The sequence below is a fragment of the Rhincodon typus genome, chromosome 13 (genome assembly GCF_021869965.1).
Source record: "Rhincodon typus isolate 14 chromosome 13, sRhiTyp1.1, whole genome shotgun sequence".
Lineage (NCBI taxonomy): Eukaryota > Metazoa > Chordata > Chondrichthyes > Orectolobiformes > Rhincodontidae > Rhincodon > Rhincodon typus.
In genome coordinates, this window is record NC_063344.1 from 11,551,535 (window position 1) to 11,565,805 (window position 14,271).

Here is a 14,271-nt window from a genome sequence, read left to right on the forward strand (position 1 = left end):
CCCTCTCTTGCGCATGCTCACTCTCGCACACACACACTCGCTCTCTCTCATTAAATCTATGGGGTGACTTTTCATTTGCAGATTTGTAATTGCAGATACATTCTGTTTCGTTCAAAAACCACACAATTTGTAGACAGTGAATGTGGCATTTTATATTTCCTAATTTGAAAATAAAACCAGTCTGTCTCCAAGGTGATACACAGCCAGATCTTAAACAAGGCCTCACATCTAAAATGCATTTTCTAACTTGGGATGTCACCTCTGGTATACCAGAGGGAACTGATAAAACCTTCAGTTATCTCGGGGCAGTAACTTGAAAGAAATTCTGGAATTTGCATGTTAATCCTTTGTAACTGATTAAAGATTTATTGGCAATCTTAGGTTTGTTCAACACATTCGCGTCAGTCTATGACCCTTTGATCTTTTGCTTATAAATTCTGTGTCTGATGCCTCCTCTGTCACTAACAGCTGAAGAAGGAGCGAGACCCCGAAAGCTTGTGTCTTCAAATAAGCCTGTTGGACTATAACCTGATGTTGTGTGAGTTTTGACTCTGTTTTGATGAGTTGACTAAAATCCCAGCTAATATTTGTATACATTGCATTCCGCGACTATCCTGGAATAATGTTGAACTGTGTATCATCCATACTTTTGTGTGAAATATTGTTTAAACTAAAGATAACAGAATAACCCCAAAGTCTAGCCATCAGCCATTTTTCTTGACCTTTACTTCTCTGTAATATTCCTGAGTTAATTTTCTTGTGTAAATACCTTAATGAGAAACATTTTCCTGGCAAAAGGGTGGCCAAATCAAAGCCAAGGTTGTTAGTCATAGTTAACTGGGAGGGAATGCAGCCAGTCTTCCTGATGGGAGGGGCCTGGTTGTAAAGGTTTGTTACATGCTGCAGAGTTTTGCATAGGTGGGTTTTAATGTGGTGGGATAATCTACTCTATTCAAGTGTTTGACATGGAGGGAAAGATGCATGAAAACCTGTAACCTTAGCAAGGGGTTTAAATTATTTCATTCACCATAAAATAAAGCCCAAATGGTATTAGAAAGTCTGGCTGGGATATTGGGGAATGTTTGAAAAGCTGGCCCATTTGTTCTCCAGAGATAGTAGGAACTGCAGATGCTGGAGAATTCGAGACAACAAGGTGCAGGGCTGGATGAACACAGCAGGCCAAGCAGCATCATAGGAGCAGAGAGGCTGATGTTTCGGGCCTAGGCCCGAAATGTCAGCCTCTCTACCCATTTGTTCTCCAGATGTTTTGTACACACAGTGCCTTGATATCTGACATTGTTCAGATACATTGCTGTAGTTTCTGAAATTGTGTTACATGTGATCACTCCAGGTGAAGACTGGACACAGGCATGCTGAATGGCTGCTTTCTATGGAATAGTTTCAACTATTCACAGCCTAGAGAGTGGGGTGCAGCAATGTGCTGGTTGCTAATGACAATCTGAGATTGGGCTGATGTTCCCTGTCTTGAATAGTGGGGGGGGATATCCATCTCTAATCAAGATGCTACATATCTCTGTCTTAAATACACACAACGATCTGCCCTCCACAGCCTCCTGTTACAATAGGTTCCACAGATTCACCATCCATGGGCTGAAGCAATTCATCATTATCTCCGTTCGAAAGGGTTGTCCCTTCACTGAGGTTGTGCCCTCAACTCTCTCCTTCCAAGTGGAAACATCTTTCCCACCTCCATAAAATCGGGACATGTCCTTGAAGATCACAACAATTACCAAACATGTTTGAAATCGTTCCCTTATTCCTACGTGTAGTCTGATGTCTGCATTTTCAAACTTTTTTTTATACCTAGCAATGTCGAACTGGATTTAATCCCTCAAACACCTTTTACCTTGTTCACAGATTGAGACACATTGCTTCAAATTGATAGCTGTTTCTTTTCTCTCCATTCAAGGGATGTGGCTGTTGCTGGCTAGGCCAACATCGATCGCCCATCCTGAATTTTCTTTGTGAAAAGCGGTGATGAGCCATCTTTGTGAACCACCACAATCCCAGGGTGGGGTTGCGGGGGGTGGGACAGCCACAGTGCTGGCAGGCAGAAAGTTCCAAGATTTTGACCTAGTGACAGTGATCTAGTTCTGCTTCGGAATGGTGTGTGACTTGACAGGAGCACCACCTCCACCTGAAAGCTCCCCATGCATCAGCTGCCCTGTCTTTTAAGAGTGCAAACTCTTCATAAGGAGCCCGACAGAAACATTGGAGCACAGAGTGTGAGACATAAGAGCAAATTTGTTCAAAAGGACTCAGAATCTTGCAGCACAGGAAGACCTCATCATGGCTTTACCGAGATTGTTGTCTAATTAGTTACCTCATGCTGGCTTTACCGAGATTGTTATCTAATTGGTGCCGCCCCAGTGCTGATTTGCAGCTTGTCTTTCTGTTCAAGCAGATGTCTAATTCTTTTTTGAAAGTAAGCTGAATCTGTTTGACTCACTCACTCCGTGTATTCCAGATCAAAAATACTTGATGAATTAAGTTAAAAATCCCTCAATGTTGTACACCTGGCATTTTGTTATTAATCTTGAATCACCCTGTGGACAAGATTTTGTTTGCTTGCATCTTTTCACAATAAACACCCAGGTTTATTTTCTTGGAAGGAAAGCACAGGGGAAATTAAAATTGTTGAAATCTTGAAATATTGAGTAAGTTTTTTTTCATTTTAATAATGATTATGTTCAAACTATTTGCTGTATTTGGTTTGTAAGCTTTCCTTCTTTTGATGTTGTGTCTTTTAAATGTTGGTATTTTATATTTTGTTTCCTGGGAAATAATGAATGAATGAATGCAGACTATTGAATAGGAAGTACCTCTCCAACTTCAGATTTTCAAAGAATTGTTATAGTTTGAAGCTTAGAATTGATTTATCATCTTTGAACCAAGTCTAAACCTGATGGATATCGAATTTCCTGATGCAGCTTTCTTTTACATCATCTACCAGTGGTTGTTTTGAGTTGGAAAGTACTTCTGTTTTTCTGTGAAGCTTGCAACTAAACAATTATCACGTGTGCTGTATTCAATAACATTAGTATGTCGAATAAAGGACATTCCTTAAAGGCTATTAAAAATATTTTGCTGGCAAGTATCAAAAATTAAGATCTGTCATTAAGAATAACCACAATTATTCGTAATAGTCATCATTAGCTCACAGTCCAAAAAAGTGAGACTTTTTCTTTAGCGAAGAAATACAACAGTTAAGATCCATTGAATCTGAAGCATTCAACATACTGAGTTACTTAATTTCGTATAGGAAGATAAGAAATCCATTTTATAAAGTACTCTCTGTAACTTGATTGTCATTTGTCATTCTATAAAAACTACTCTCTGGAACTTCATTGTCATTTGTCACACTGTATGATGTGTCTCGGGTAGGCTTGCCTAACCTCCGCCTGAATGCCTTGCACAAAAAGATGTAAATAAGTGGATCCAGACAGGTGTTTGAAGCACACAGCCAAAGTGCTGTCTCCTTTATATAATACAGCATGTTCTGCTTCCAGCATTCTCTCACTTTGCCAACTTGGCTGAGTGTGTAGGGCACCCTCGTGGAATGAAATGGCACAAAGCAGATGAAGAAGACTGACACAATGACAAATACTTTGACCTTGGTCTGTCTCTGAGCTTGACTGCCTTTGCTTTTGGACTTCTTATAAGACTCGTAGACCTTCTTAGATATTACAGCGTAAAGCACAACCATCAGTATGCACACTGCCCAGAAGATGAACTGACAGATATAATTCAATATGGTATGCCACATCAACCCAGCTGGTCCCTTCAGTTTCATGCATTTTGTCACCGATTCTGGTGTGGCTCGTTTGTTTGTCAGAATGATGTTGGGAAGAGACAGAAGAAACATGATGACCCAAACTGCCACAGACAGAAATTTGCTGAATCTAGGCTCTCGTATGCATGACTTGCCGTAGGGTCTGGTGATTTTGAGGAAACGATCGAAGCTGATCAGCCCCAGAAGTATAATGCTGATGTACATGGTGAAGTAGAAAACCACTGCTGAGTAGCGGCACACAAACCACCTCACCTGCCAGGGTGCCAGTTGGGTGTCACGGAGTATTTTAAAAGGGAATGTCAAGGTCATAAACAAATCAGCAGCGACGATATTTTTCAGGAGCACCGTGAAAGTCGAGTTGCTGGGGATTTTTGAAAATATTTTGATTGACAGGATATTGAGAATGATGCCGAAGACGAAGAGGATACTGTAAAGGGTAGGAAACACCACCCTGGTGACATGGTAATCCCGTGGACACTTGTCTTGTGGTGATGTGTTGGAGAGGGTGATGTTCACATTGGAGGAATTGCAAAGGCTGCTGTTCATTCTTGTTTCCTGGAGAACAAATGATAATTACTTGCCAAATTAGCATTTTCAAGAGAAATTTAATTTTTCTTTTGCAACAAAATCAGTACTACTTTTCCAGGTCGGTTTTGAACGTTTCAGCACTGGGACTCCCTGCAAAGTCCTTACTAATACCCTACTTGTCCTGACTTACAAAATGCATTGCTGACAATGCCAAGAAGGACAGTGCCATTATCGCAGAAATTACTTTGCATAGAATCATACAGTATACCAAAAGATACTTCTAACCACCACTGCTTGACATTCCATGGTGTTACTATTACCAAATCTTCCACTATCAACATTCTGGGGGGTTGTCATTGACCAGAAACTCAACTGCACTCTCCACGTAAACATAGTGGCTACAAGAGCAGGTCGGAGGCTAGGAATACTGTGGCAAGTAACTCCCCTCCTGACTCACCAAAGCCTATCTATCATTTACAAGGCACAAGTCAGGAGTGTGATGGAATACTCCCCACTTGTCTGGAAGTCTGGATGAGTGCAGCCCCAACAACACTCAAGAAGCTCGACACCATCCACGACAAAGCAGCCTGCTTGATTGGCCACACATCCCCAAACATCCATTCCCCCCACCACCGACGCTCAGTAGCAGCAGTGTGTACCATCCACAAGATGCACTGCAGAAATTCACCAAAGATCCTCAGACAGCACCTTTCAAACCCACGACCACTTCCATCTGGAAGGAGAAGGGAAGAACGTACATGGGAACACCACCAACTTCAAGTTCCCTTCCAAGCCACTCACCATCCTGACTTGGAAATATCCCACTGTTATTGGGTCAAAATCCTGGAATTCCCTTCCTGTGGGCATTGTGGGTCAACTCACAGCAGGTGGACTGCAGCAGTTCAAGAAGGCAGCTCACCAGCACCTCAAGAGCAATTAGGGATGGGCAAGAAATGCTGGCCAACCAGTGACGCCCCCATCCCACAAATGAGTAAAATAAAAACTTCAGCTAATCAAACCTGCACTGACAAAACTACTCTAAATCTTTACTCGTCTCACTTCCCTGCAGTTGGCCCAAAGCCTCGAATATTATGACATTTCAACTGCTCATCCAAATACTTTTTAAAGGTTGTGAGGCTTCCTGTCCTCGACTACCTTCCCAGGCAGAGTATTCCAGGCACTGCAAGGGGATTTGCAAGAGTTTGAACAACATGGTAAATTTATGAAGCAACCTTGCTGTTAAATGTGCCCTTCATGACTTCAGGGATTCCAGAGTACATTTGAAGTGACATCATGACTGTTAACTATGAAATGTGACAATCAGTTTGCCCACAGCAAGATACCAAAAGCATCAATATGACAAATGATCAGGTAATATTTTTGGTGGAGGGATAGGTTTTGGACAGGAATCCAGATGACCATCCCTACTTTGGTTGTGGAAGCTTAAGATCTGTAAAGGACCCCAGTTTAATTTCTAACCTGTGTTGGAGGATGCAGGAGTCTCTAGGATTGCCCTGGAATGCCAGACTAGGTTTTTCTGATCAAATTTCGAGCGAAACTTGAACTCAAGGTCATTTGATCCAGAGGAGTGCTGCTACTGAGCCAAGACTCATACCTGCATTTCAAGAGAGAAGGAGAATTAGAGAACTTGTGGACACTAAGGCTTCCAACAATGCAGGGATTACACTTTAAAACCTCCAAACCCTTTTGGTAAGACCTAGAATGACTTGAGTCCCACAATGAAGGAGCCACAATTTGGCCCTAATTTTCTCTCAAAAGATGAGGCAAATGAGTTAGTCATACACAAATGGGAAGGATGTTTGAGGAGCAGATGCTGGTTGACTCTGTGAATACAGAAGCCTTGTTGCACTGTATCACAATTTGCTTTGCAGATGAAAAATTAACGTCAGCTGTACAAATTCTCACACTTCAGCTTTTAATCGTTGGTGATCTTTTAGATTAGAATTAAAACTTCTTCAATTTCTATCTTTCAAATCCAGCCTAATCCTTCTTTTTCTTCTCTTTATTTATTTATCTTTTTCTAACTAACTTCACATCAAATTCAGTCCCTCCTCAGCCCTGCCACTGTTTATTTCACAATCCTTTAACCTCCTCGATTAAGAAAATAGATTCCTTATTGCTTGCACTTTTCATTCGGATAGCACTGTCCTCTTTTCCCTTGCTATGCCATCAAAAACTCACATTTTGACAAATATCCTGTCTGACACCATGATTAAAGGGGCAAGGATCAGTTTAATTAACTGCAGACACATTGCAATAACCAATTATGGTGTGATACCTTTGCCAGGTGTAACCATTGAAAAGTAAATTTGAAGGACTTATAAACTTGTGTCTATTTTAATTCTGTATTGACAGCCGCCCTCTGACCGAATGGCTCTGTATCACACACAACATTTAACCAGATTTGTCCACAACGTTTTGGGTACGATCACTTGCCTATTCCAATGGTCTTGCTCTGTAACCTCCTCTAGACCAGCAAATTCAACCCTCTTGCCCAGTCCAAGTTTGTCACTGCATAGTTGGCTGTCCCTTTCAAAGGCCTGATCACTAGTCTCCTGAATCCCTTCTAAAGCTTCTCTGCCTCTTCATCCTCTCTGCACCGTTAAGACACGTGTTAAAACCTAACTCTTTGGTTTAACCTTTGGCCACATGTCCCAATGTTGCTTTGCATGTCTCAGAGTTATACTTAATCCTTCTGTGAAACACCTTGGGATATTTAAGGACTTTAAAAGGTGCTTTGTGAATGCAAATGAATGTTGTTATCTAAAAACCAGAAGAACTGCGGATGCTGTAAATCAGGACAAACAAAGTTGCTGGAAAAGCTCAGGTCTGGCAGCATCTGTATTGTTATCTATGCTGGATTAGTGGACCTCCTCCAGGGATGGCAGCGGGGCTGCTGCAGTTAGCGATTTTGATCTTTAGTTTCAGAGGCAAAATCTGCACTGGAGAGTTTTGAAAGTTACCAGGTCATCATTTATTGAATGGTCCACCTGAGGATAGAATTTAATTCAACCATGATGTTCACTGCATTCGTTTGATCGCCAAGATTCACTGCACAGAGTGAGATTTAATAATAAGAAGAAACCAGGTGATGGTGTCACGGTAATGTTGCTGGACTGAAGAGCCGGCGTTCCTAGGGAACATGGGTTCGAGCCCCAAGGCAGCTGGAAATGGGATTAACAACCAGTCACAATAATGGTGACCATGGGCGGAATTTGAGAAGGGTCTGAGCTTCATGGATGACGACAAGATGTGTGGCAAAAACAGTGGCAGGACAGGTGCAGTGAGGCCCATCTCAACATGTGATCATCTCGTTCCTTTTTTTTAGGTGTTTTTAATTAACCTGTTCAGGCACGTAATGACACATCTCTGGAGCAGGTGGGACTTGAACCTGGGCAACAGCAACAGAAATCGCTGGAGAAACTCAGCAGGCCTGGAAGCATCTGTGGAGAGAAAGCAGAGTTAAGGTTTTGAGGCCGGTGACCCTTCTTCAGAAGCACTTCTGAAGGCTCCTAGTCTTGCTGTGCCATTTAGTGCAGACTCTAAGCCAAGAAGCTTGTTACAGTTGTCAGCAAATCTTGCTCAGGTTACCCCAAGCGCAGGAAGTCAAGGCTGGCCCCCAGTATTAGTTCAGGCCCTGCTCAGAGCAGTCAGAGTAAGGATTTTCTCCTTGTAAGAGGTAAGGAGCTGAACAATGGGCCGTACCTCACCTGTCTTGTCTCTTTCTGCCCTGTCGGAATGAGAGACAAGCAGGTATTATGGGACGCGAATGTGTGTGTCATAGTTACTACTGATTCTCGAGTGAGTGAGTAGGCAGCACTGAGGGCATATGTAGGGTGGGTGGTATCAGGGATTGGGATGGGTGAGGGCGAGTGAAGATGTTGCTGCAGACAGTAGTGAGAGTGGTAGAGCGTGAGCCTTGTTGGGAGGTGAGTGTGGTAGCAGAGATGGAGTGAGTGTGAGGTGTTGGAGAGGAGATGGTGAAATGTTGCTGGTGGAGTGGAGGAGGACATTGACCTTCCTGCAGTGCTTGGCAAACCTCCAGATGGCTGAGACTGCTTCAGCGATGGCCTCGTGGTATTATCGCTGGACTGTTAGTCCAGACACCCAGATAAAGTTCTGGGCACCCAGGTTCAAATCCTCCCATGGCAGATGGTGGAATTTGAATTTAAAAAAAAAAATCTGAATTAAGAGTTTAATGATGACCGTAAATCTGTTGCCAATTGTCAGAAAAACCCATCTGGTTCACTAATGTCCTTTTAGGGAAGGAAACTGCCATCCTTACCTGGTCTGGCCTACATGTGACTCCAGACCCACAGCAATGTGGTTGACTCTTAACTGAGCACCAAAAATGCCTGAACATAGCACTCAGTTCAAGGGCAGTTAGGGTTGGGCACCATCATCATTTACAACACCCACATCCCATGAAGAAATAAATTAAACAAAAGAGGAACTACAAATGCTGATGAGTGTTAACTTGCTATGAAAATAAAAATAAGGAGAAAGGGATTGAAATGTAATGCTTTCTGAAGAACAGATATTACTGATGTATGGTTCGTTTGATGCTATGTAAATTTCCATTTGGCGCTATTGCTTGCTTACTGCAGCAGATGTTCCAATATGGTATGAGCTTTGTGTCAATGCAAGTATTGCCTTTGAGATCTTCAAATTGACTTTTTAACAGGGCCTAGAATTACATAACCACCACACATTCAAGAATCATTTGTTCATACCTAATTCATGAGAGAGCTCTGTGTCTAGAGGTAGCAGAAATAAATATCCGTGTGTTCTGCTTCTCAAAACTAGCTTTTGTATTCGGGTCTGAGTAAATTGAAACGGGATGTTGAGGCAGTAAGTTCTTGCTTGGTCAAAGCATTTTGCAAGCATGTTTTCAAGTCTGGTTCACAAAACATTTGTTGTTCGGAGGATCAGTTATCTCAGTTGGCTGGATGGCCGGGTTTGATGATAACAGCACGGGTTCAGCTGAGAGGGACTACCATAAAGATTCCACCTTTTCAACCCTTTCCCTTGCCTGAGGCATGCTGACCCTCAGGTTAAACTCACCACCAGTCGTTTCTCTCTGAGGAGAGAGCATCCCTATGGGACTGTGGTGACTTTTGTTTTTATTCCGCGCTGAGCCCTTTTGTGGGACCGTCTTTCTCTGGCCTTGTCTCTCGACAGCGGATGTTAGGAATTGTGAAATCCCAACCCTGAACCTTTCCCAATGTGACAGTTGAGTGAGCGCTGTAGGATATGCATTTGACATACATATCATGCATTCTGAACTCTTACCAGCTGAATACCATGGCTGACGTTCACATCTTCTTACTAAGAGCCTCACTACTGTATAGTTCTGCGTGATATTTGATCACCTGTGTCTATGGTTAGTTTCTGCAAACTTTGCAGTTCCTTTCATGGCCAGGTCAGGCTTTGCTTCTGTACAAAGGACTTGCTGTTCTTTTATTTCCCGTACTAAAGAAATTCCCTGTAAACACTCCCTGATCTATGTTATTTAATACTTTAAGCAGAATTTGATCTTGTTCAGTAAAAGAAATGATGTATTTACCTAGTGTCTAGCGTCATACTGTAATGCTCCAAAACTGTTGAAGTGTGAGAGAATGCTAATGCTGTTATTACTTGCCGAAGAATCACCCTGATTCTGCTGTTTTACTTCTACTTCCACTGTTTTAGCAGCTATAAAGTTTCCCTGCTAAGCGGTTGCAACAGAGCAATGGGCCAGCCATGCTGAGCTATTCTCCCATGTATGTCAATTAAGTCCCATTGCCTTTTCAGAAAGGACAAATGAGCACTTTAAAAGGGGGGGAGAAAAGTGTCTCTTGATTAAGGTTCTTCGCTCGGCAGAAAACAAATCATCTAGTTCTCCCCCCAGCACCTCAGCCGGTGGTGTGCTGGGCATTAGAGGTGAAGGAAGATGAGTTTGTGGTGATGGTTATCCACAGACAGGTACTGACAGCCCTCAAAAAAAAATATAGTTGATCCACGGATTATGATCCTGCACTAATGAAGACTGCGGACTTCCACAAGGACGTAATACATCCTGAAAATATGAAAAATGTGATCCTTTTCATTCTTGTGAACCTGTAACCACAAGATCAGCAATCTCCCAGCTGGTTAATTTATTGATCGTAAACTGAGAAGGCTCCCCTGTATTTTAAATATCAAACAATTTTAAACATAGAACAAACGTTATCAGTTAATTCTATCCATGGAATTTTGCCTCACCAGCTATAGATAACATTGCTGTTTATTCATATACGCCGTGAAGAATATTACAGACTTGATTGTTTAATGTCGCATCTCTGTAGGTAACACAGATTCATAGAATTTTACCATTCAGAAGATGGCCATTTGACCCATCATGTCTGTACAAGCTCCTGAAAGAGCTACTCAGCTAGTCCCATGCTCTAGCCCTATTCCTGTAGCCCTCTAATTTCTTCATTTTCAAATATATTCCAGTTCTCTTTTGAAACCTCATATGGAATCTGCCTCTGCCAGTCTCCCATTCAATACATTCCAAATCATCATAACTCTCTGAGTAAAGAAGTTTCTCCTCATGTCAGTCCTAGTTCTCTCACTGACAATTTTGAAATTGTGACCCCTACCTACTGACGTACCAAATAGTGGAAACAGAATATCCTCTTTATCCCGAAAAGAAAGTTGCTAATAAGTTTGAACACCTCAATAAGGTCACCTCTTGATCTTCTCTGCTCAAAGGTGAATAAACTCAATTTCTTTAATCTAAATCGCTCATTTCTGGTATCATTCTAATAATCTTCTTTGAACTGTTTCCAGGGCTTTAACGTCCTTCCTCAAATGAGGTGCCCAGACTGAACACCAAACTCCAAATATGGCCCGACCAATGATTTGTAGAGGTGAAGCATCACTTCCTTGCTTACATAGCATGCAAACTGTGTGGTCTCCTTTTTTTTCAAACAAATGGCTTTAATAATTAATTAATTCAATATTTGGATTTTTCGTCTTGAGGAAATTGAAGTGAGGAGCTCTAAATAGAATTCAACTAAAATTTATACAGAGACTCGTGCGGATGTGGAACATATTCACTTTAACCACTAATGTATAAAATAATGTATACATTAAAAGGAAGTAGGTAGAGTACTGGAGTTTTTATTCAAACCACATATTTTGATAATCTATAAATAGCACAGAATGGTACTTACTGGAGAATGTCTTAACCAAACATTCAAGTGCAAAAAATAAGCCCCGGCCCATAAGAGGGATTTATACACTCTCATGGTAAAGTGGGGTAGTTAGCACTCTCCAAAAGAATATTAGAATCTGTACAGTATGGAAGCAGGCCATTGAGTCCACTTCGACTCTCCGAAGAGCATCCCAGCCAGAATCACCACCTCTCTCTCCCCGCCCCCCACCACTGTAAAATCTGCATTTCTCATGGCTGATCCCTTGCCTGCACATTCCTGAAGACTATGGGCAATCCACCTAACCTGCACATTTTTGGACTGTGGGAGGAAACCCACGCAGACACTGAGAGAATGTGCGAACTCCACACAGTCACCCGAAGGTAGAATTGAATGCAGGTCCCTGGCATTGCGAGGCCACAATGCTCACCACTGAGCCACTGTTCCACCCTAAGACGATGAAAGCAGAGTACTCAAATATTTTTAAAGCAGAGGAACATGGCTTCTTGTTGGGCAAGGTGGTGACATGTTATCGAGGCTAGACAGAAATGTGGAATAATCAGATCAGCTGTGATCTTACTGAATGGCAGGAACTCTAGCAGATAGGAAGAGACCTGTGAGAAAGGAAATAATATCACACATATTTCCAAAAAAAAGAAATTCCAAGTTGCGATGTTTGGTGAGATTGTGATGAATCAGTAGACGTTTTTCTACAGTTTGGATTCTATCAACATTAAAAGACATTGAAAATGTCCAATCTTTTTCATCCAGTCCTTTAGAGGGATTTTCCTGCATCGTGGCTTCCATAAGTTCATCTTTCCAAAAACAGGAATCTGTTACTGCGATGCCTGACAAGAGTTTATTGGATTTTCAACAAATTCTTTTCGTTAGTTTTCTAACATAAAGCAAATAGTAAAATAAATGCAAAAAGAAAAAGAGTAGAATTATAGAGAAATCTCACCAATTGGTGCTTTTTAGAAAAAGAAGCTAACGGGTTGTTTAATTTTGATTTTCGTTTACTTAATGTCATTGAATTATATTGTGATGCCTTCATTGTGATCTTTGCGTGGTAATTTTTAATAACGTTTTAGACCATTTGGATCCATCAATATGGAAGGAATTTAGATTCATGGAGATGGTAGAATTTGAAGGGCCTTCTCAATTGATTACTTTTGATTGACATTAATGTCAGTCCTCCCACGCTTCTGTTGGAATTGACAGTAGTTGAAGGCCTTACTAATGGTACCGTTTAAGCAAATAATCTATTTTTTTTAAGAAAAAGCCCTTGGTCCATGAGACGTTCTGGAGGATCACGGAGAGGGGTAGTTAATGAGTTACCCAGAGTACAAAGAGCCTGCAGTGGCAGGTGAATCACAGAATTATTACAGTGCAGAAGGAGGCTGTTCAGCCCTTCTCTACCTGCACCGGCTCAATTATTTACTGCATTCTCCCGTCTTTGTTTTACACACCATTATACTATCCGAGAAACTAATGCTCTTCTGAATACCTCAGTTGACCGTCCCTCCAGTGCATTTCATACTCTAACATTCACTGTTGGAAAATTTTTTTTTTACTCACAACACCCTCGTTTTGTTTGCACATCACTTTAAATCTATGCCCCCTCATTCTTGTTCTTTTGAGTGGGAACAGCTTCTCCCTATCTACTGTATCCAGCCTGTTCATGATGTTGAAAATCTGAATCAGATATCTCCAAGAAAAACAGCTCTAGTCTCTTCATTCTGTCTTCATAGCTGAAGCTTCACATTGCTGGAACCACTCTTGTAAATCACTTCTGCACTCTTTCCAATGCATGTGCATCTTTCCTATGATGTCGCACTCACAGCTATACGCATTAATCTGACCAATGTTTGGTACAAGTTCAGTTTCACCACCTGCTTTTGGACTCTATCCCCCTATTAGTAAAGCCAAGAATATTGTATGCTTTTGTTTTCTGCTATCCCTACCTGTCCTGCCGCCATCAATGATGTTAACGTGTACATCCAAGGCCCTCTGCTCCTGCACATTCTTTTTAGATTGTCTTTCAGTGTTCTTCTGAATTATACTTCATCTCTGCATTGCACTTCACCTGCCACATATCTGCCCACTCCATCAACTTGTCAATGTCCTTTTGAAGTTCCACACTGTTGTCCTCACACTTCATAAAATTCTTGCATGTTTAGCATCATCTGCAGACTTTGAAGTTGTCCACTGCATATCAAGAACTAGATCATTAGTATATATCAGGAAAAACAAGGGTCTCAATATAGAACCCTGGAGAGCTCCACTACAAACATTGAAACATAGAAACGTAGAAGATAGGAGCAGTAGGAGACCATTCAACCCTTTGGGCCTGCTCCACCATTCTTTCTGTGATCACGGCTAATCATCCAACTCAATAGCCTAATCCTGCTTTCTCCCCATTACCTTTTGATCCCATTCACCCCAAGTGCTATATCCAGTCGCATCTTGAATACGTTCAATGTTTTGACATCAACTACTTCCTGTGGTAACGAATTCCACAGGCTCACCACTCTTTGGGTGAAGAAATGTCTCCTCATCTCTGTCTTAAATTGTCTACCCCAAATCCTCAGAATGTGACCCCTGGTTCTGGACACACCCACCATCGGGAACATCCTCCCTGCACCTACCCTGTCTCGTCCAGTTAGAATTATATAAGTCTGTATGAGATTCCCCCTCATTGATCTGAACTCCAGTGAAAACAATCCCAAC

At 41.7% G+C, this 14,271-nt stretch overlaps 1 protein-coding gene across 2 annotated transcripts in view; it reads right to left on the reverse strand.

Moving 5' to 3' along the window:
* Positions 1-3,101: 3,101 nt before the first annotated feature.
* Positions 3,102-14,271, reverse strand: part of p2ry13 (purinergic receptor P2Y13) — a 20,156-nt gene continuing 8,986 nt past the window's right edge. For both annotated transcript variants that reach the window (XM_020515050.2, XM_020515049.2), the window contains exons 3-4: positions 5,822-5,957; positions 3,102-4,369 (exon numbers count right to left, since the gene is read on the reverse strand). In XM_020515050.2, coding sequence (XP_020370639.1) covers positions 3,302-4,360 — 1,059 coding nt within the window. In that variant the 5' untranslated portion in view covers positions 4,361-4,369; positions 5,822-5,957 and the 3' untranslated portion in view covers positions 3,102-3,301. The remainder of the gene's footprint in view (positions 4,370-5,821; positions 5,958-14,271) is intronic.